Source organism: Lissotriton vulgaris, unplaced genomic scaffold (genome assembly GCF_964263255.1).
Source record: "Lissotriton vulgaris unplaced genomic scaffold, aLisVul1.2 SCAFFOLD_2262, whole genome shotgun sequence".
In the NCBI taxonomy this organism is placed as follows: domain Eukaryota; kingdom Metazoa; phylum Chordata; class Amphibia; order Caudata; family Salamandridae; genus Lissotriton; species Lissotriton vulgaris.
In genome coordinates this window covers 59142-83235 of record NW_028252824.1, presented here as the reverse complement: position 1 = coordinate 83235, position 24094 = coordinate 59142, and the positions used below count along the sequence as shown (strand labels likewise).

Sequence of the window (24094 nt, the reverse complement as noted above, 5' to 3'; positions counted from 1 at the left end):
TCTGGGTGGTTTGTGGAAGTGCAGGCGGTGGGTCATATATGCTGGTCCTTGGCCACCGCTGTGGCTTCAGCGTATGTGTGGTGTCTGTGTGAGGGTGAGGGTGAGGGAGGTGGAGCGAAGGTCTCTGGATGGTTGGTGGAAATTCAGGCGGTGGGTCATGTATGTTGGTCCTTGGCCACCACAGTGGCTTCAGAGTATGTGTGGTGTCTGTGTGAGGGTGAGAGGTGGAGGTGGAGGTGGAGTTAATGTCTTTCAATGGTTGGTGGAAGTGCAGGTGGTGGGTCAGGTATGCCGGTCCTTACCCACTGCGGTGGCTTCAGCGTATGTGTGGTGTCTGTGTGAGGGTGAGGAGGTGGAGCGAAGGTCTCTTGATGGTTGGTGGAAGTTCAGGTGGGGGGGTTATATATGCCGGTCCTTACCCACTGCGGTGGCTTCAGCGTATGTGTGGTGTCTGTGTGAGGGTGAGGAGGTGGAGCGAAGGTCTCTGGATGGTTGGTGGAAGTTCAGGTGGGGGGGCCATGTATGCTGGTCCTTGCCCACCGCAGTGGCTTCAGCGTATGTGTGGTGTCTGTGTGAGGGCAAAGGGAGGTGTAGGTGCAGTGAAGGTCTCTGGATAGTTGGTGGAAGTGCAGGCGGTGAGTCATGTATACTGGTCCTTGGCCACCACCGTGGCTTCAGCGTTTGTGTGGGGACTCTGTGTGAGGGTGATGGAGGTGGAGCGAAGGTCTCTGGGTGGTTCGTGGAAGTTCAGGCACTCGGTCATGTATGCTGGTCCTTGGCCATCGTGGTGGCTTCAGCATATGTGTGATGTCTGTGTGAGGGTGAGGGAGGTGGAGCAAAGGTCTCTGGATGGTTGGTGGAAGTGCAGGCGCAGGGTAATATATGCTGGTCCTTGGCCACTGTGGTGGCTTCAGTGTATGTGTGGGTTCTGTGTGAGTGTGAGGGAGGTGGAGGGAAGATCTCTGGATGTTTGGTGGAAGTTCAGGTGGTGGGTCATGTATGCCGGTCCTTACCCACTGCGGTGGCTTCAGTGTATGTGTGGTGTCTGTGAGGGTGAGGGTTAGGTAGGTGGAGCAACACTCTCCGGGTGGTTGGTGGAAGTTCAGGCGGTGGATCATGTATGCTGGTCCTTGCCCACTGCGGTGGCTTCAGCGTATGTGTGGTGTCTGTGTGAGGGAAAGGGAGGTGTAGGTGGAGTGAAGGTCTCTGGATGGTGGGTGAAAGTTCAGGTGGTGAGTCATGTATGCTGGTCTGTCGCCACCGTGGTGGCTTCAGCATATGAGTGGGGTCTGTGTGAAGGCGAGGGAGGTTGAGCGAAGATCTCTGGATGGTTGGTAGAAGGCCAGATGGTGGGTCATGTATGCTGGTCCTTTCTCACCGCGGTGGCTTCAGCGTATGTGTGGTGTCTGTGGGAGGGGAGGGTGAGGGATGTGGAGCGAAGCTCTCTGGGTGGTTCGTGGAAGTTCAGGCGGTGGGTCATGTATGCTGGTCCTTGGCCACTGCATTGGCTTCAGCATATGTGTGATGTCTGTGTGAAGGTGAGGGAGGTGGAGCAAAGGTCTCTGGATGGTTGGTGGAAGTGTAGGCGGTGGGTCATGTATGCTGGTCCTTGGCCACGGTGGTGGCTTCAGTGTATGTGTGGGTTCTGTGTGTGAGGGCGAGGGAGGTGGAGTGAATATCTCTGGATGGTTGGTGGAAGTGTAGGCGGTGAGTCATGTATGCTGGTCCTTGGCCACCATGGTGGCTTCAGCATATGTGTGGTGTCTGTGTGAGGGCGATGGATGTGGAGGTGGAGTGAAAGTTTCTGGATGGTTGGTGGAAGTTAGGCTGGTGGGTCATGTATGCTGGTCCTCGGCCACCACGGTGGCTTCAGCTTATGTGTGGTGTCCGTCTGAGGGTGAGGGAGGTGGGGCGAAGGTCTCTGGATGGTTGGAGGTAGTTCACGCGGTGGGTCATGTATGCTGGTCCTTGGCCACCACGATGGCTTCAGCATATACGTAGTTTCTTTGTGAGGGAGAGGGAGGTGGAGGTGGAGTGAAGCTCTCTGGAAGTGCAGGCGGTGGGTCATGTATGCTAGTCCTTGGCCACCGCAGTTGCTTAAGCGTATATGTGGGTCTGTGTGCGAGCGAGGGAGGGGGAGCGAAGATCTCTGGATGGTTGGTGGAAGTTCAGGTGGTGGTTTATGTATGCTGGTCCTTGCTCACTGCGATGGCTTCAGCGTATGTGTGGTATCTGTGGGAGGATGAGGGTGAGGGATGTGGAGCGAAGCACTCTGGGTCGTTCGTGGAAGTTCAGGCGCTCGGTCATGTATGCTGGTCCTTGGCCATTGTGGTGGCTTCAGCATATGTGTGGGGTCTGTGTGAGGGCAAGGGAGGTGGATCAAAGGTCTCTGGATGGTTGGTGGAAGTTCAGGTGGTGGGTCATGTATGCTGGTCCTAGGCCTGTGCGGTGGATTCAGTGTATAAATGGTGTCTGTGTGAGGGTGAGGGAGGTGGAGTGAAGGTCTCTAGATGGTTGGTGGAAGTGCAGGCGGTGGCTCATGTATGCGGTCATTGGCCACCGCGGTGGCTTCAGCGTATGTGTGGTGTTTGTGGTAGGGTGAGGGAGGTGGAGGTGGATTGAAGGTCTCTGGATGGTTGGTGGAAGTGCAGGTGGTGGGTCATGTATGCTGGTCCTTGGCCACCGCAGTGACTTCAGCGTATGTGTGGGGTCTTTGTGAGGGTAGGGGAGGTGAAGCAAAGGTCTCTGGATGGTGGTGGAAGTTCAGGTGGTGGGTCATGTATGCTGGTCCTTGCCCACCGCAGTGGCTTCAGAGTATATGTGATGTCTGTGTGAGGGTGAGGGAGGTGGAGCGAAGCTCTCTGGGTGGTTGGTGGTAGATCAGGCTTTGGGTCATGTATGATGTTCCTTGGCCACCACAGTGGCTTCAGCGTATGTGTGGTGTCTGTGTGAGAGCGAGGGAGATGGAGTGAAGTTCTCTGGATGGTTGGTGGAAGATCAGGCGGTGGGTCATGTATGCCGGTCCTTGGTCGTGGTGGATCTTGTAGGCAAGCATCAATATCTTGAATTGACATATTTTCTGGACAGGGAGCCAGTGGAGGTTCTTCATCACTAACACGCTGTCTGATTTCATTTCACAGTACATTCGGTGAAGTGCTACACGTGCGTGCAGAAGCCCAGCAATGACGAATGTTTGAGTTCTGCTGATTGCCCTACAGGATACAACGCCTGTGAAACCTACATCCAACTGAACAATCCAGGACCAGGTAAGGGTTGGGAAGGAGCCCACAAGGCTTTTCAGGTCTGAGTAATACATCTTTAACAGCTTGAGATGGTGCCATGCCAGAAATGTCTCATAGTTCTCTAAGAATAAGGATGTGTCTTGTCCTGAGGAGGCCACTGGGACCCTGCACTGTAGAATTCTCCCAGGTCACCCTCAGAAATAGAACATATGTGCGAGTGAGTGTGCCAGAAATGGGGGATGCACATCTTCCTCTTGTTGAATGCCTATTGGCAGTAGGAGAAGGCTAGTGAAATACCCGGGCAATCACTGAAAGCACACCCGTTGCTTTTATATTGATGAATACATGATGGGTACTGGCAGCCAAGAACGTCTTCCAAGCAGGTGTCTGGAAGAACCATTCCTCCTTTGCTTCGTTGGACAAAGAACTTTAAACACAAAGGACCTACAGCTGATGTAATGTGAAACACTAGCTATAAAAAACACAGGAACTATTTACAAGGACACAAAATACAATGCATCCTCTCCCATCACAATCACTGAAAGATGACTAGTCACATCTACCTTGTTAGTTTCTTCACCCTCTTCAAATCATATCCAACATTAATCAGAACTGTCCACTACCTCTTGGCTAGCACGCACATGATCTTTCCACTACCTCTTGTCTGGCACATGCATGATCTTTCAACAACCTCTTGTCTGGCACATGCATGATCTTTCCACTACCTCTTGTCTGGCAGGCTCATCATCTTTCCATTACCTCTTGTCTGGCACATGCATAATCTTTCAACTACCTCTTGTCTGGCACATGCATGATCTTTCCACTACCTCTTGTCTGGCACACACATGATCTTTCCACTACCTCTTGTCTGGCACACGCATGATCTTTCTACTACCTCTTGTCTGGCACACGCATGATGTTTCCTCTACCCCATGTCTGGAAGACTCATGACCTTTCCAATACCTCTTGTCTGGAACACACATGATCTTTCCACTAACTCTTGTCTGGCAGGCTCATGATCTTTCCACTACCTCTTGTCTGGCAGGCTCATGATCTTTCTGCTACCTCTTGTCTGGCACACGTATGATCTTTCCACTACCTCTTGCCTGTCACACTCATGATCTTTCCACTTACTCTTGTCTGGCACGCTCATGATCTTTCCACTTCCTTTTGTCTGGCAGGCTCATGATCTTTCCTCTACCTCTTGTCTGGCACGCTCATGATCTTTCCACTACCTCTTGTCTGGCACGCTCATGATCTTTCCACTACCTCTTGTCTGGCACACACATGATCTTTCCACTTCCTCTTGTCTGGCACGCTCATGATATTTCCACTACCTCTTGTCTGGCACTCGCATGATCTTTCCATTTCCTTTTGTCTGGCCAACGCATGATCTTTCCACTTCCTCTTGTCTGGCACGCTCATGATCTTTCCACTTCCTTTTGTCTGGCACACGCCTGATCTTTCCACTTCCTCTTGTCTGGCACGCTCATGATCTTTCCTCTACCTCTTGTCTGTCATACACATGATCTTTCCACTTCTTCTTGTCTGGAATGCTCATGATCTTTCCTCTACCTCTTCTCTGGCAGGCTTATGCTCTTTCCACTACCTCTTGTCTGGCACACACATGATCTTTCCACTTCCTTTTGTCTGGCATGTGCATGATCTTTCCACTACCTCTTTTCTGGCATGCTCATGATCTTTAAACTTCCTCTTATCTGGCAGGGTGATGAACTTTCCACTACCTCGTGTCTGGCATGAACATGATCTTTATACTACCTCTAGTCTGGCACACGCATTACCTTTCCACTACCTCTTCTCTGGCAGGCTTATGATCTTTCCACTACCTCTTGTCTGGCACACGCATGATCTTTCCACTTCCTTTAATCTGGCTGGCTCATGATCTTTCCACTTCCTCTGGTCTGGCATGCTCATTATCTTAACACTACCTTTTCTCTGTCAGGCTCATGATCTTTCCACTACCTCTTGTCTGGCATGCTCATGATCTTTAAACTTCCTCTTCTCTGGCAGGCTGATGATATTTCCACTACCTCGTGTCTGGCATGAACATGATCTTTCCACTACCTCTTCTCTGGCAGGCTTATAATCTTTCCACTACCTCTTGTCTAACACACGCAGATCTTTCCACTTCCTTTAATCTGGCAGGCTCATGATATTTCCACTTCCTCTGGTCTGGCATGCTCATTATCTTTCCACTACCTCTTCTCTATCAGGCTCATGATCTTTCCACTACCTCTTGTCTGGCACACACCTCATCTTTCCACTACATGCATGATCTTCCTGTTACCTCTGGTCTGGCAGGCTCATGATCTTTTCACTTCCAATTGTCTGGCACACTCATTATCATTCCAATTCCTTTTGTCTGGCACATGCATGATCTTTCCACTACCTCTGGTCTGGCAGGCTCATGATCTTTTCACTACCTCTTGTCTGGCAGGCTCGTGATCCTTCCAATACCTCTTGGCTGGCACACGCATGATCTTTCCACTACCTCTTGTCTGGTACACACCTGATCTTTCCACTACCTCATGTATGGCATGGTTATGATCTTTCCGCTACCTCTTGTCTGGCATGCTCATGATCTCTCCATTTCCTTTAGTCTGGCACACGCATGATCTTTCCCCTAACTCTAGTCTGGCAGGCTCATGATCTTTCCGCTACCTCTTGTCTGGCAAGCTCCTGATCTTTCCATTACCTCTTGACTGACACGTGCATAATCTTTCCAATTCCTCTTGTCTGGCAGGCTCATAATCTTTCCACTACCTCTTGTCTGGCACACACATGATATTGTTGCAACAAGAGGGGTACTGGACTGTTCCTGAGCGTGACTGGAGGGAAGATTAGTTGGCGTGACCAAAGGTGTGGATGTGACACCCAAGGGCATCCATTTTGTTGGATGGATTGGCCTCACACACCCCGAAGGATGTCATGCTTCATCATCGGCGGTTGCTCCTCGTCATGTGGCAGTTAGTTCTTAACTATTAGGCATAGGACAACCAACACAGAGGTAATACAAACACAAACCCACACATGACACCAGCATGTGGTTTAATCACCTTTTTTAGGTCCTGATGAATCGCGGGTTACTACAGCCCACTGCGAGAAACTTGTCGACCGTTTTACACTACTAGCCCCATCTAGGTTCACCTGAATTTACTCGTTGACTCCTAGTGAGCTAGCCCCCTGTTTTTAACTGCAGCGAGGGACCCCCTGAATAAAGTTCGTTCCAGGTACCCTTAGCTACATTTTAATATCCCTTTTTCACTACCACACACCACCCTGCCCACACACCCGCACCTCACCATAAGGCAGTTGGAAAAAGATCTCCGCCAAAGAGCCCCTCTTTGAGGTGAGCCCGTCGGGGATTGCACCGCCTCCCCGACGAGGAGCAACCGCCGATGATGAAGCATGACATCCTTCGGGGTGTGTGAGGCCAATCCATCCAACAAAATGGATGCCCTTGGGTGTCACATCCACACCTTTGGTCACGCCAACTAATCTTCCCTCCAGTCACGCTCAGGAACAGTCCAGTACCCCTCTTGTTGCAACCATTGCCACGGGCACACACTGAGACTGGACCTTCCACTCCCTTGAGTGGTAATTGGTGCCCTTTTGATCTAGCGATCTACCTTCTCCCCTCTATTTCAAACACACACATGATATTTCCACTACCTCTTGTCTGGCATGCTCATGATCTTTCCACTTGCTTTTTTCTGCTACACACATGATCTTTCCACTACCTCTTGTCTGGCAGGCTCATGATCTTTTCACTACCTCTTGTCTAGCAGGCTCATGATCTGTCCAGTAAATCTGGTCTGGCACACGCATGATTTTTCCACTTTCTCTTGTCTGGCAGGCTCATGATCTTTCCACTACCTCTTGTCTGGCAGGCTCATGATCTTTCCACTACCTCTTGTCTGGCACATGCATGATCTTCCTACTACCTCTTGTCTGGTAGGCTCATGATCTTTCCACTACCTCTTGTCTGGCAGGCTCCTGATCCTTCCACTATCTCTTGTCTGGCACACGCCTGATCTCTCAAATGCCTCTTGTCGGACACGTGCATAATCTTTCCGATTCCGCTTGTCTGGCACACACATGATATTTCCACTACCTCTTGTCTGGCACATGCATGATCTTCCACTACCTCTTGTCTGGCACACGCATGATCTTTCCACTTACTCTTGTCTGGCATGCTCATGATCTTTCCACTTCCTTTTGTCTGCCACATGCATGATCCTTTCACTACCTCTTGTCTAGCAGGCTCATGATCTGTCCAGTAACTCTTGTCTGGCACACGCATGATCTTTCCACTTCCTCTTGTCTGGCATGTGCATGATCTTTCCACTACCTCTTTTCTGGCACAAACATGATCTTTCCACTACCTCTTCACTGGGAGGCTTATGATCTTTCCACTACCTCTTGTCTGGCATGCTTATGATCTTTCAACTTCCTATTCTCTGGCATGCTTATGATCTTTCCGCTTCATTTTGTCTGGCAGGCTCATGATCTTTTCACTACCTCTTGTCTGGAATGCTCATGATCTTTTCACTACCTCTTGTCTGGCACACTCATGATCTTTCCACTACCTTTTGTCTGGAAGGCTCATGATCCTTCCACTACCTCTTGGGGTGGCACACGCATGATCTTTCCACTACCTCTTGTCTGGCACACGCCTGATCTTTCCACTACATCTTGTATGGCAGGATCATGATCTTTCCACTTCCTCTTGTCTGGCATGCTCATGATTTCTCCATTTCCTTTAGTCTGGGCCACTCATGATCTTTCCACTACATCTTGTATGGCAGGCTCATGATCTTTTCGCTACCTCTTGTCTGGCACGCTCCTAATCTTTCCACTACCTCTTGTCTGGCACACGCCTGATCTTCCTGTTACCTCTTGTCTGACACACGCCTGATCTTCCCGTTAGCTCTTGTCTGAAACATGCATACTCTTTCCAATTCCTCTTGTATGGCAGGCTTGTAATCTTTCCACTACCTTTTGTCTGGCACTCACATGAACTTTCCACTTCCTCTTATCTGGCACATGCACAATTTTTCTACTACCTCTTCTCTGTAAAGATCATGATCTTTCCAATACCTCTTGTCTGGCAAACACATGATCTTTCCACTTCCTCTTGTCTGGCATGCTCATGATCTTGCCACTACCTCTTGTCTGGCACACGCATGATCTTTCCACTACCTCTTGTCTGGCAGGCTCATGATCTTTTCACAACCTCTTGTCTGGCACGCTCATGATCTTTCGAGTAGCTCTTATCTAGCAGGCTCATGATCTGTCCAGTACCTCTTCTCTGGCATGTGCATGATCTTTCCACTACCTCTTTTCTGGCACGAATGTAACCTTTCCACTATCTCTTGTCCGGCAGGCTCATGATCTTTCCACTACTTCTTGTCTGGCATGCTCATGATCTTTAAACCTCCTCTTATCTGGCAGGCTGATGATCTTGCCACTACCTTGTGTCTGGCATGAACATGATCTTTCCACTACCTCTTCTCTGGCAGGCTTATGATCTTTCCACTTCCTCTTGTCTGGCACACGCATGATCTTTTCACTACCTCTTCTCTTTCAGGCTCATGATCTTTCCACTACCTCTTGTCTGGTACACGCCTGATCTTTCCATTACCTCTTGTCTGACGCATGCATGATCTTTCCAATACCTCTTGTCTGGCAGGCAAATTATCTTTCCACTTCCTCTTGTCTGGCAGGCAAATTATCTTTCCACTTCCTCTTGTCTGGCAGGCTTTTAATCTTTCCACTACCTCTTGTCTGGCACTCACATGATCTTTCTACTTCCTATTGTTTGGCACGCTCATTATCTTTCCACTTCCTTTTGTCTGACACATGCATGATTGTAGGAAGGTGGATACCTGACTATGGTTACCCCAGATTTTTTGCCTTGTGTTTAGCTGGTTTTCGACTTAGCCTGGGGCCCTGATTAGCAGGGAACCGGGCCAACTATCTGCTTTCTCTGTAAAATGGATTCCATGTACCCTAGGTGCATAACTAAATTGGCTTGGGTCACCTTATCAGCCCCTGTACAGAGCACTATAGGTGCCCAGGGCATAGGTGCATCCAAGGCCTACGAGGGGCTGCAGCATATCTTTTGCCACCCCTGGCTGGCTATCCAAAATTGACACAACTGGCTGATCACTCAGCTGGGGCAAGGTGGTGTAATCACCCCTTGCTTAGATATAGTATATCTATATCTAAACCTATCTGGACACATATACACCTATAAGTCACTCCTATGGCAGGCCTTAACAATCCTGGAGGCAGAGTGCTTGGTTTTATGTGAGATGGTGCTCTAGCATGAGCTGAGCCTGTCTGCAGCTGTCGGGACCAATTCCCTTAGCTGTTCCGGGATATTGCCATACCATATACTATAAAGTGCATTATAATCCATTGCGGTTATATGTTAACTTTGGTTTGGCTTTATCAAAACATGTCGTGTAAGGTGTCATGCGAATTGGAATACTATTCCCTCGACAGTCCTGTCGACGGGGATAGCATTCCACCCCTCTAGAGGGAGACGACATGCTACATTGCTAAAACGCGGTTGATTTTAAAAGGAGCCTCAGCACCACAAAATGGATGCTTCTGCCACAGACACGAGTCTGACCTCCTGCAGCTGACTGAAACTCAGCCAAGGAGGCCTGGACAAAGGGTTTCCTGTCACAGGGAGGTGTCACACCACCCCAGACAGGAGATAGTGGATTGTAGCAGGGAGGTTTGAAAGAAACCAGACAGTGCCTGGGGAGCACAAAGCTTCCCCTTGCATAATCTGGTCAAACCGGTTCTGGGGCACACCAGCCCCAGCTCCAGTGCGACCTGGACAAAGGGAAAGGGGTGTAACCCACCCATAGGAGGGGACCTAGCAGGATATCCAGCCCCCAAGATTGGTATAAGAATGGGAGCAGTGCCAACGCACTCAGATTATCCTGATGAAACATTTGAAACGAAACTCTGGACCCTTCGACATCCTACTCGATGTAGAAGACTGAAGAATCTCCCTTGTGGTCAAGGAGTGACCACCCTGTGCAAACAGGCACCATCCAGCACCTCGACGTCTGCTTTGTTGCAGTTCCTGCCGGAACTCGAGCGACAGAGATCCACGAGATCAAGCTTGCCTGCCTTCGTACAGCCCGATCCACAGTCCCTGCAGAGCTGAGACCCGTGGATGTGACCGGAAGCGTGGGGCACGCCATCTTGAAAAGACCACGAGACGCTGACCGTGCAGCCCACGAGTGACCCTCGAAGCCCAACCCTGAGCCACTCTTGCACCGAAGCTCACCCCTCTACACTCGACGAGTGCTGCGTGGGGCCCTTCTGCTTTCTTTGGCTCGACGCATTGGCCCGGTCACTTGCCAGCTGGCTTGTGGCCCCTGTGCCGGCGAAAACCTAAATACGACTTGTGATTCTGGTTGCTCCAGACTTGCGCCCGCTCCTCTGAAAAGGAGCACCCGCTCTGACCCTCTTGGTCCGAGTGAGAAGCAATCTTCCAGTCCTGCGTGGATTGCTCTTGCCAAGTGTTGTTTGCTCCGATCTTGAAGCCGACAGCGCCGACGGTGAGAGCCTGCGTGGGACAGCTCGTGACTCGCTCCTGGACGTCGCAGATGCCCCAGCGCCCACGTGGCAGCGGAGAGTAGCTCCTTGACAACCACCTGATTGCGCCTGAAATTGCCTGGTTCCGTCCTGGTTCCACCCCGGTCACTGCTGAGTGACCCAGACTCTGTCCCCTCTGCTTTCAGGTACTTTACGACTCTGATCCACCCTTGGATCACACCGGACACTTCTCCTTCACATCGCCTGCAGCATCTTCAGCTTCAAGCACCAAGAACCTGCGTGGCGAAACCCGACGCCACTTCGACCCTATGCACCCGCTTCCTGTGGGTGAGGTAACACAGCAACGCCGGTGTTCACACACTGGTACACACCTCTAGGGTCTGTGTCTAAAGTTTTGTCCTTCTAGGTTCAGCGGAAGTATCCTTAAACTCTATTTGTGTAACTTTTACGCACCATTGACTTAACATTGGTGCATGCGTGTGCTTTAAGCGCTGCACCCGAATCCCGCGGGCTTTTCCCGACTTCAGCATTGCTAGTCCCGACGGCTCCCAGCGATTCCCTAGGCCCTAGGCCTAACCACTGTTCGATTGGTATCTCTTATACCACTTTCTTAATATATGGTTTGAGTGGCCACCCGCCCTCATCCATAATTGTGCAACTTTCATATGTTATACTGTGCTTTTGATTTAACGCTTGTGCCCCTTTGCTCATGAAGAGTACTGGGGATTATTTTAGAAATAAACACATATATTTTTATAATATATACTTGTGTGGTGTCCTTTCATTTGATATTACAGGACTGTGATTGGTAAAATAGCTCGCTTAACACGACCTCTTGAGTTTAGCCTTTAAGGCTGCTTAGTCTATGCTACCATTATGATAGCTTGTCTATAAGGTTGACTTACAACCAGACAGCATAAGGGATTGTTTGGACTGATACAAGGAGGTTCCAGAATTGGAAACATCATATATCAGGCCAACTTCTCACATTGGTGTGCAGCGGTGCGGATTTGAGCTTGCTGTTGTTTTACCATTGCAATCTTTTTATCAAATTGAAAGATCACATCAAGTACCTTAGGTACATATAAATCAAAAGCTTAGCATATTTAAGTTCTACTGAACTTAGTAGTTGTAGATTAAAGGGATTAGCACACCCTGACTACAACTCACTAGCAAGGTACAGTAGGAAAACACTTAGTGTAGGTAAGTGCACCACTTGCACCTCACTAGCAGTCATGTCTGACACAGGAAGAGCTTCAGGCTCTGCCCCTGTGACAGTTGACCCTACCAAGGCAACTTCCAGCTATGACAAATTTAGCCACAAAGACTTGGGTGCCTTGTGCATTGCAAGAGGGCTAAAAAGGGGCAGAAACCCCACCATTCCTTCCCTGATAGCCATCCTGGAAAAGAATGACTTAGATAAGGCGAGTGCAGCTCCCTTAGATTTAGGAGATGGAGTGAACACCCCTGAGAATGAGAACTCCAGAAGAGGAAGAAGAAGAAGAGGAGGAAGAGGAGGAAGAGGGCTCAGAAGTAGATGAGCCTGAGGATCAGGATCAGAGGGGTAACCAGGTACCTGTGGGGAGGCTTAGCCAAACCAACTTGGACCTACTTGGAAATGGAGAGGGCCAGCACCCCCCCCAGAGTACAAATAGAACTGTTCCAGGCAATAGGAGGGTGAGATCTCCCTCAGTGGATTCTCACATTTCTAGTGTCTCAAGAACCTCTCAAAGGGGAATGACTTCCCCCCAGAGAAGAGAGCATAAGGCCAGGATGAGGGCTGTAGAACTCCAGATAGAGAGGGAAGAGTTAGCCCTGGCCGAAGCTAAACTTGCTTTAGCAAGGGAACAGAAAATGTGTGGCTTAGATGCCACTGGTGGCAGCAACAATATTCCTAGAGAGAAAGACAGGTCCTATAATACTAGAAACCTGACAAAGATTGTGCCCCCCTACACAGAAGGGGATGACATCCACAATTGGATAACTGCTCTTGAGAGAGCCTGCATGGTACAGCAGGTTCCTGAGGAACAGTGGGCAGCAATCTTATGGTACTCCTTTTCAGAGAAAGGGAGGGATACGCTCCTCGCTGTCAGACATGAGGATGCTAAAAACTACAAAGTCCTGAAGAGTGCTCTAATAGATGGGTTTGGCTTAACCACTGAACAGTACAGGTTGAAGTTCAGAGACACCCAGAAGACACAGACTCAGGACTGGACTGATTTTGTAGATTGTGCTGCTAAGGCTCTGGGAGGTTGGCTACATGGCAGCAAAGTACATGACTTCACAGGATTGTATAATTTGATTATGAGGGAGCAGATCCTAAGTAATTGTCAGAACCCGCTCTTACACCAGCACCTGGTGGACTCAGATGTCACCTCTCCCCAAGAATTGGGAAAGAGGGCAGATAAATGAGTCAGAACCAGGATTAGGCCTAAGAATCAGGATCATAACCAGAGGAAGGAGTCTACCAAGCCTCAAGATAAAGGTGGGGATAAATCAAAAGAGAAGACTTCCCCAGGGCCCCAAAACTCCAAGGATGGGGGTGGGTCCCAAGACACTTCATCTACCCAGAAAAAGCCATACTGCCATGCCTGTAAACAGGTTGGCCATTGGAAATCAGACAGCTGTTGTCCAAAGAATGGCAATAAAGAAAATATACCTCCAAAGCCAGCTCCAACACCTCCTGTTACTGTCAGCAGTAATCCCCCAGGAAGTGGGAGCACACCCAGGAATCTGGATGGGTTTACTTTTGGAGCACAGGTGGACCCTGGCCTATCCAGGTCGCCATCCCCAAATGATCTTGTTTATGAGACTGGCATGGGGTTTACCAATTTCTCTGATTGCCCAAATACCTTGAGCAAATATAGACAAGAACCCATAATCAATGGTTTGAAAGTTGAGGCCTTTAGAGACACAGGGGCTAGCATCACCATGGTGGCTGACTGTATAGTCCCCTCTAAGCAACTTTTACCTGGTGCCACATACCAGGTAACAAACATTGATGGAATCCAAAAAAATCATCCCATGGTAGTAGTAAGTCTCAGCTGGGGAGGTGTCACTGGCCCAAAGAGAGTGGCAGTGTCATCAAACTTGCCTGTAGACTGCCTACTAGGAAATTATTTGGAAATCTCAGCCTGGGTTGAGGTTGAACACCAAATCCATTCTAGAATGGTAAACTCCAATGGAAAGGTTAGTGGGGCTGTGATGGCTACAGCCCCAATCCAAGATGTCCTTCCTGAAAAGGTTGGTAAGACTGAGCAACTCTCAGCCCCATCTTTAGCTAACTCCCTTCCTGAACAGAATAGCAGAACTGTTAAGATAACAGATCACACCCAAACTGAGTCTCCTCCTGAAAAGGTTGGTGGGGCTGTGATGGCCACAGCCCAAACTCAAACTGACATATGTGTTGTGAAGCCTGAAATGATGGATCACTCCACCCAAACTGAGAGCATGGAGGAGGAAGAGAAATCTCCCCCTCACCAGACATTAGGACAGGATCAGCCTCCTCAGGGAACTGGCCTTACCCCTGATGAAGGAACTGTCCCAGAGGTTGTTAGGCCTGGCCTGACAGAGCCTCTGATGGCTGTGGACCCTTCTCAGGTGGGACCCAGTCTGGAGCAGGTAACCTGCCCCTCTCAACCTTGCCTTAGTCAGCCCAGGGCTGCAGAGGACAAGAAGGACAGTGCGACCCAGAGGGCCCCCTGTCAAATAAAGCACCCCCCATCAACAGATTAGGGGCACCAAAGCTAGCAGTCCTAGCCAGGTGAAAACTTTAAAAACTCCCGAGGGAGCCCCCTTAAAAGTAGTTAGGGACCTCCCACAGATGGATTCTGTTGGGCACAGCCAAACCTGGGACCCAAAGGGCCCAAACCTGACCTGTCCCTCCAGTAAGCCCAAACAAGGGGCCCAGCCTCCAGCTTTAGGCAGCCAGAGGTTGACCCTGAGAGCACAGTGCAACTCAGTTGAAGAGAGAAAGGCACACATGGTGGAAGATAATTGGAGGAAGCTGAGCCCTAAATTAGTGGAGCCTCACTTCAAAACTCCATATCCAAACCAGCCTTCTAACTTGCAAAGACACACCCAAGGTAGTGATTCCCTATGGTGGAGACCCTCTGATACCCCAAGGGTGAGGGATTGCTTAGTGGACCATGAGACAGGGGGTACCCATGCTAGTGCAGGTACTTCCTTATATGGCCACTCAGGCAATATAGGCTTACCTGGCCAAGGATAGCCTTATCTCCTTTCGTTTGGGGGGGGGGGGGGTTGTGTAGGAAGGTGGATACCTGACTATGGTTACCCCAGATTTTTTGCCTCGTGTTTAGCTGGTTTTCGACTTAGTTGGCCTGGTTCCCTGCTAATCAGGGCCCCAGGCTATCTGCTCTCTCTGTAAAATGGATTCCATGTACCCTAGGTGCATAACTAAACTGGCTTGGGTCACCTTATCAGCCCCTGTACAGAGCACTATAGGTGCCCAGGGCATAGGTGCATCCAAGGCCTACCAGGGGCTGCAGCATATCTTTTGCCACCCCTGGCTGGCTATCCAAAATTGACACAACTGGCTGATCACTCAGCTGGGGCAAGGTGGTGTAATCAGCCCTTGCTTAGATATAGTATATCTATATAGTATATCTATATCTAAACCTATCTGGACACATATACACCTATAAGTCACTCCTATGGCAGGCCTTAACAATCCTGGAGGCAGAGTGCTTGGTTTTATGTGAGATGGTGCTCTAGCATGAGCTGAGCCTGTCTGCAGCTGTCGGGACCAATTCCCTTAGCTGTTCCGGGATATTGCCATACCATATACTATTAAGTGCATTATAATCCATTGCGGTTATATGTTAACTTTGGTTTGGCTTTATCAAAACATGTTGTGTAAGGTGTCATACAAACTGGAATACTATCCACTCGACAGTCCTGTCGACGGGGATAGCATTCCACCCCTCTAGAGGGAACCAGACAGTGCCTGGGGAGCACAAGGCTTCCCCTTGCATAATCCGGTCAAACCGGTTCTGGGGCACACATCCAGCACCTCGACGTCTGCTTTGTTGCAGTTCCCGCCGGAACTTGAGCGACAGAGATCGACGAGATCAAGCTTGCCTACCTTCGTACAGCCCGATCCACAGTCCCTGCAGAGCTGAGACTCCGTGGAGGCGACCGGAAGCGTAGGGCACCCCATCTTGAAAAGACCAAGAGACGCTGACCGTGCAGCCCACGAGTGACCCTCGAAGCTGTACACCGGGGTTTGAGAAGCCCCAACCCTGAGCCACTCTTGCACCGAAGCTCACCCCTCTACACTCGACGAGTGCTGCGTGGGGCCCTTCTGCTTTCTTTGGTTTGACGCGTTGGCCCGGTCACTTGCCAGCTGGCTTGTGGCCCCTGTGCTGGCGAAAACCTAAATACGACTTGTGATTTTGGTTGCTCCAGACTTGCACCCGCTCCTCTGAAAAGGAGCACCCGCTCTGACCCTCTTGGTCCGAGTGAGAAGCAATCTTCCAGTCCTGCGTGGATTGCTCTTGCCAAGTGTTGTTTGCTCCGATCTTGAAGCCGATAGCGCCGACGGTGAGAGCCTGCGTGGGACAGCTCGTGACCTGCTCCTGGACGTCGCAGATGCCCCAGAGCCCACGTGGCAGCGGAGAGAAGCTCCTCAACAACCACCTGCTCCCAACATTGCCTGGTTCCGTCCTGGTTCCACCCTGGTCACTGCTGAGTGACCCAGACTCTGTCCCCTCTGCTTTCAGGTACTTTACGACTCTGATCCACCCTTGGATCACACCGGACACTTCTCCTTCACATCGCCTGCAGCATCTTCAGCTTCAAGCACCAAGAACCTGCGTGACGAAACCCGACGCCACTTCGACCCTATGCACCCGCTTCCTGTGGGTGAGGTAACACAGTAACGCCGGTGTTCCCACACTGGTACACACCTCTAGGGTCTGTGTCTAAAGTTTTGTCTTTCTAGGTTCAGCGGAAGTATCCTTAAACTCCATTTGTGTAACTTTTACGCACCATTGACTTAACATTGGTGCATGCGTGTGCTTTAATCCCACACCGAATCCCACAGGCTTTTCCCGACTTCAGCATTGCTAGTCCCGACTGCTCCCAGCGATTCCCTAGGCCCTAGGCCTAACCACTGTTCGATTGGTATCTCTTATACCATTTTCTTAACATATGGTTTGAGTGGCCACCCGCCCTCATCCATAATTGTGCAACTTTTATATGTTATAATGTGCTTTTGATTTAACGCTTCTGCCCCTTTGCTCATAAAGAGTACTGGGGATTATTTTAGAAATAAACACATATATTTTTATAATATATACTTGTGTGGTGTCCTTTCATTTGATATTACAAGACTGTGATTGGTAAAACAGCTCGCTTAACACAACCTCTTGAGTTTAGCCTTTAAGGCTGCTTAGTCTATGCTACCATTAAGATAACTTGTCTATAATGTTGACTTACAACCAGACACCATAAGGGATTGTTTGGACTGATACAAGGTGGTTCCAGAATTGGAAACATCATATATCAGGCCAACTTCTCACAATGATCTTTTCACTACCTCTTGTCTGGCAGGCTCATGATCTTTTCACTACCTCTTGTCTGGCATACTCATGATCTTTCCACTACCTTTTGTCTGGCACAAATATGATCTTTCCACTATCTCTTGTCTGGCAGGCTCATGATCTTTCCTCTACCTCTTCTCTAGCATGCTCATGATCTTTCCACTACCTCTTGTCTGGCAGGAACATGATCTTTCCACTACCTCTTGTCTGGCACACGCATGATCTTTCCACGGCAGGCTCATGTTCTTTCCACTTCCTTTTGTCTGGCACGCTCATGATCTCTCCACTACCTCTTGTCTAGCAGGCTTATGATCTGTTCAGTACCTCTTGTCTGGCATGTGCAAGATCTTTCCACTACCTCTTTTCTGGCACGAATATGATCTTTCCAGTACCTCTAGTCTGGCATGCCCATGATCTTTCCACTTCCTCCTATCTGGCATGGTCATGATCTTGATCATGGTCATGACCACCCTGTCCTGCACAAGAGCGGTCGCTCCCTTCGCCTCCTCCTCACCTGATATTATTGGTATCGTAGCGCTTGACTCTGCATCTGTGATTTGTACCGCTAGCGAACACTTCTGGGAATTATTTTTGGCTGTGCATTATTATCACCATTGTATTGCTTGCTAAATATCATAGCGTTTGACTGTACCTCGGCGCCTCCAAACGCTAGCATCAGCCTTTCACTCGCGCACTTCTGGGCATCATTCTGTTTGTGAAACACTGTATGTGCTTTATGTAATATATACTTGCTGTTTGCGCATCGACTGCTTGCTTGTCGAACTGCATTACAAAGTGCATCTGGGAGTGTTTTCCGACCTCGATTGCTGCCTATTATCATAGCGCTTTGACTCTGCGCTTCATCCGCTAACCACTGCTGCAGTATCTTTAACTTTATTTCTCCCCCATTACGCCCCATTGCTACCACTGCCTGTGTCCCAATCTCGCCCTGCCTTGCAGCATTTGTTATTGTTGCTGCCATTTTGTTTGTTGTCCCAGACCCTCCCTCCACCTCGCTCCCGCCTCCCAGCTGACCCTCCCACGCTCTGCCCCCTCCACTATCCATTTAAGACAGATGTCCCAACGCGCAGCGTCCACGCGCTGCGGCCGCGCCGAAGGTGCGCCAAAGGTAAGCCCGTCTAAGCCCGTCCGCGCCTGGACCACACCCAGCGCCAGACCCCCTGGTCCCCGCATCACCCACCCCTCCCGCATTACATACGACGCCTCCACCCTCTTAGCACTTAACCCCGTCCGACTCCCTAAGTGCGCCCAAGCAGCACCAGGACACACCCATGGACCCTTCACCTGCCACTCCTGCAAATTCACCTGCATCAAGACCCACACCAAACCCACAAACACCAAACCGTGATCCAACACCAACCACCTTAAATTCATCCTTCTCAACACCCGCTCGGTTCACAAACACGCCATCGACCTTTGGAATCTACTCGACACCATTTCTCCGGACATCGCCTTCCTAACAGAAACCTGGGTGAATGCCTCCTCAGCTCCAGACATCACCTTAGCCATCCCGGACGGCTACAAGATCATCCGTAAGGACCGCACCATCCAAACAGGAGGAGGTATCGCCGTCGTCCACAAGAACACCATCCGCGTCTCAACCAGCTCAGAAGATAACCTCGCTATCGCCGAACACCTTCACTTCCAGATCCACACCGACCCCAAGACCACACTCCGAGGCACCCTCCTCTACAGGCCACCAGGACCCCGTACAAAATTCAGCGAAGACATCACTGACTTCATCACCCCACACGCCCTCCCCTCGGAAGAATACATTCTACTGGGAGACCTCAATTTCCATCTGGAAAAGAGCAACGACAGTAACACTACAACCCTTCTGGACAATCTCGCCTATCTCGGACTCAAACAACTTGTTAACACCCCCACACACTATGCAGGACACACACTCGACCCTATCTTCATTTCCAGCAAGCATATCTCCTTCACTCACACCACACCCCTCCACTGGACGGACCACAGTTGCATCCACTTCATTTACAATAAGACCACGATCCACAACCACCCTCAACCAACTCTGCGAAGAAATTGGAACAAAATCACCATCAACCAGATCTCCACATCGCTTCTTCAAAAACCCCCTGCCTATTCAACGAACCCTAACCAAGCCGCCATCAACCTCACACAATGGTTAACCCAAACCGCCGACAAACTAGCACCCTTGAAAAAACATCAAATCAAGCAAGGAAGCAAGAACGCCCCCTGGTTCAACGATGACCTTAAGAAATCCAAGAAGCTCTGTCGTTCCCTTGAGAAAACTTGGAAAAAAGACCCAAACACTATCACCCAAGCCGCCTTCAAAAACGCCACCCGCAAACACCACCAACTAATCCGGACAGCCAAGAAATCAGCACTCAAAGACCGACTAGACAACAACGCCCACAACAGCAAGGAACTTTTCAACATCATCAAAGAATTCACCAACCCCACCGCCAGCTCAAACGACTTCACCCCCTCTCAAGTCCTCTACGACTCCCTCGCCTCATTCTTCCACGACAAAATCGCCGACATTCATAACAGCTTTGACAACCAACCCGTAAACCAGTCCACCCCACTCACCTCCGAACCTGTACCTCCTCCGAATAAACTTTTCGACTGGAACCCAATCACCACAGAAGACACCATTCGCCTGATGAACTCCATCCACTCAGGATCCCCTACAGACCCATGCCCCCATCACATCTTCAACAAAGCAGACTCCATTATCGCACCCCATCTCCGAGACGTCATCAACTGCTCCCTCAACTCTGCCACATTCCCAGAAAGCTGGAAACACGCCGAACTCAGCGCCCTTCTGAAGAAACCCACAGCTGACCCCACGGAACTCAAAAACTACCGCCCCATCTCGCTCCTCCCATTCCCTGCCAAAGTCATTGAGAAAGCCATCAACAATCAGCTCGCCGCCTTCCTCCAAACCAACAAATCACTCGACTCCTCACAGTCTGGCTTCCGAGCCAAACACAGCACCGAGACCGCCCTCATCGCAGCAACAGACGACATTCGAACACTACTGGACAACGGAGACACAGTCGCCCTCATCCTCCTTGACCTCTCTGCAGCCTTCGACACAGTCTGCCATAGCACCCTGATACAACGCCTCAGAAACGTCGGAATTCAAGGAAAAGCATTGGACTGGATCATCTTGTTCCTCGCTGGAAGAACTCAGAGAGTCCGCCTCCCCCCTTTTAAGTCAGAGGCCACCGAAGTCATCTGCGGCGTCCCGCAAGGATCATCACTCAGCCCCACCCTCTTCAACGTCTACATGAGCCCCCTCGCAACCATCGCACGTCAACACAACCTCAACATCATCTCCTACGCTGATGACACTCAGCTGATCCTCTCACTCACCAAAGACCCAACCACCGCCAAAACCAACCTTCATGAAGGGATGGAAGAAGTAGCCAAGTGGATGAAGCACAGCCGTCTGAAACTGAACTCGGACAAAACGGAAGTCCTCATCTTAGGTGCATCCCCTTCCACCTGGGACGACTCTTGGTGGCCAACGGCCCTAGGAAAAGCCCCCATACCGACGGACCATGCACGGAACCTGGGCATCATCCTGGACTCCTCACTCTCGATGACCAGACAAGTCAACGCCGTCTCATCATCATGCTTCAACATCCTACGCATGCTCAAAAAAACATTTAGCTGGATCCCCACCGAAACAAGAAGAACGGTCACCCACGCACTGGTTACAAGCCGTCTGGACTACGGAAACACCCTTTACGCCGGTACCACCGCAAAACTGCAGAAAAAACTCCAACGCATCCAAAATGCTTCAGCCAGACTGATACTAGACATCCCCCGCACAGACCACATTTCCGTTCACCTGAAAGACCTTCACTGGCTCCCCGTCAACAAGAGGATAACGTTCCGTCTCCTCACCCACGCACACAAAGCCCTATACGAACTTGGACCTGATTGTCTCAACACGCGCCTTTCCTTTTATACCCACACCCACCAGCTGCGTTCGTCCAACCAAGCCCTCGCCGCTGTCCCGCGCATCCACAAAGCCACCATGGGGGGGAAGATCCTTCTCCTACTTAGCGGACAAAACCTGGAATTCTCTTCCCATCCACCTCCGCCTTACTCAAAACCACCAAGCCTTCAGAAAACAGCTTAAAACCTGGATATTCGATAAGTAAACCCCCCCCCCCCCCTTCCTCAAGCACCTTGAGATCCTCTGGGTATGTAGTGCGCTATATAAATTCTGACTTGACTTGACTCTTTTCACTACCTCTTTTCTGGCACGAATATGATCTTTCCACTACCTCTTGTCTGGCATGCTCATGATCTTTCCACTTCCTCCTATCTGGCATGGTCATGATCTTTTCACTACCTCTTATCTGGCACGAACATGATCTGTCCACTGCCTCTAGTCTGGCACACGCATGATCTTTCCACAGCAGGCTCATGATCTTTCCTCTACCTCTTCTCTAGCATGCTCATGAACCTTCCACTTCCTCTTGTCTGGCAAGCCCATGATCTTTCTACTTCCTTTTGTCTGGCAGGCTCATGATCTTTCCTCTACCTCTTGTCTGGCACGCTCATGATCTTTCCACTACCTCTTGTTTGGCACACACATGATCTTTCCACTACCTCTTGTCTGGCACACACATGATCTTTCCACTACCTCCAGTCTGGCACACGCATGATCTTTCCACTACCTCTTCTCTGGCAGGCTCATGATCTTTCCACTACCTCTTGTCTGGCACATGCATGATCTTTCTACTACCTCTTGTCTGGTAGGTTCATGATCTTTCCAATTCCTCTTGTCTGGCACACTCATGATCTTTCTACTGCCTCTCGTCTGGCACTCGCATGATCTTTTCACTTCCTCTCATCTGGCACACGCATGAACTTTCCTCTACCTCTTGTCTGGCATGCTCATGATCTTCCCACTTCCTCTTGTCTAGCACACTCATGATCTTCCCACTTCCTCTTGTCTGGCACACGCATGAACTTTCCTCTACCTCTTGTCTGGCATGCTCATGATCTTTCCACTTCCTCTTGTCTGGCACACTCATGATCTTTCCACTTACTCTTTTCTAGCAGGCTCATGGTCTGTCCACTACCTCTTGTCTGGCCCATGCATGATTTTTCCACTACCTCTTCTGTCACTCACATGATCTTTCTACTTCCTTTTGTCTGGCACACTCATGATCTTTCCACTTCCTCTTGTCTGGCACACGCATGAACTTTCCACTTCCTCTTGTCTGTCAGGCTCATGATCTTTCCACTACCTCTTGTCTGGCACGCTCATGATCTTTCCATTACCTCTTGTCTGTCAGGCTCATGATCTTTCCACTACCTCTTGTCTGTCAGGATCATGATCTTTCCTCTACCTCTTGTCTGTCAGGCTCATGATCTTTCCTCTACCTCTTGTCTGTCAGGCTCATGATCTTTCCACTACCTCTTGTCTGGCAGGCTCATGATCTTTCCTCTACCTCTTGTCTGGCAGGCTCATGATCTTTCCACTACCTCTTGTCTCGCACACGCATGATCTTTCCACTTTGTCTTGTCTGCCACATGCATGATCTTTCCACCAACTCTTGTCTGGCAGGCTCATGATCTTTTGCACTTCCTCTTGTCTGTCAGGCTCATGATCTTTCCACTACCTTTTGTCTGGCACGCTCATGATCTCTCCACTACCTCATGTCTAGCAGGCTTATGATCTGTTCAGTACCTTTTGTCTGGCATGTGCATGATCTTTCCACTACCTCTTGTCTGGCATGCTCATGATCTTTCCACTTCCTCTTATCTGGCATGGTCATGATATTTCTACTACCTCTTATCTGGCACGAACATGATCTTTCCACTACCTCTAGTCTGGCACACGCATGATCTTTCCACTTCCTCTTGTCTGGCATGTGCATGATCTTTCCACTACCTCTTTTCTGGCACGAATATGATCTTTCCAGTACCTCTTGTCTGGCATGCTCATGATCTTTCCACTTCCTCCTATCTGGCATGGTCATGATCTTTTCACTACCTCTTATCTGGCACGAACATGATCTGTCCACTGCCTCTAGTCTGGCACACGCATGATCTTTCCACAGCAGGCTCATGATCTTTACTCTACCTCTTCTCTAGCATGCTCATGAACCTTCCACTTCCTCTTGTCTGGCAAGCCCATGATCTTTCTACTTCCTTTTGTCTGGCAGGCTCATGATCTTTCCTCTACCTCTTGTCTGGCACGCTCATGATCTTTCCACTACCTCTTGTTTGGCACACACATGATCTTTCCACTACCTCTTGTCTGGCACACACATGATCTTTCCACTACCTCCAGTCTGGCACACGCATGATCTTTCCACTACCTCTTCTCTGGCAGGCTCATGATCTTTCCACTACCTCTTGTCTGGCACACTCATGATCTTTCCACTTCCTCTTGTCTGGCATGCTCATGATCTTTCCACTACCTCTTGTCTGGCACATGCATGATCTTTCTACTACCTCTTGTCTGGTAGGTTCATGATCTTTCCAATTCCTCTTGTCTGGCACACTCATGATCTTTCTACTGCCTCTCGTCTGGCACTCGCATGATCTTTTCACTTCGTCTCATCTGGCACATGCACAATCTTTCTACTACCTCTTCTCTGGCAGGCTCATGATCTTTCCAATACCTCTTGTCTGGCACAC

At 49.8% G+C, this 24094-nt stretch overlaps 1 protein-coding gene across 1 annotated transcript in view; it reads left to right on the top strand.

Moving 5' to 3' along the window:
- The window catches only part of LOC147662003 (lymphocyte antigen 6E-like), a 143180-nt gene that overhangs the window by 89281 nt on the left and 29805 nt on the right, over positions 1–24094 (top strand). Inside the window, exon 2 of the mRNA XM_086951191.1 lies at positions 3141–3266. Coding sequence (XP_086807317.1) covers positions 3141–3266 — 126 coding nt within the window. The remainder of the gene's footprint in view (positions 1–3140; positions 3267–24094) is intronic.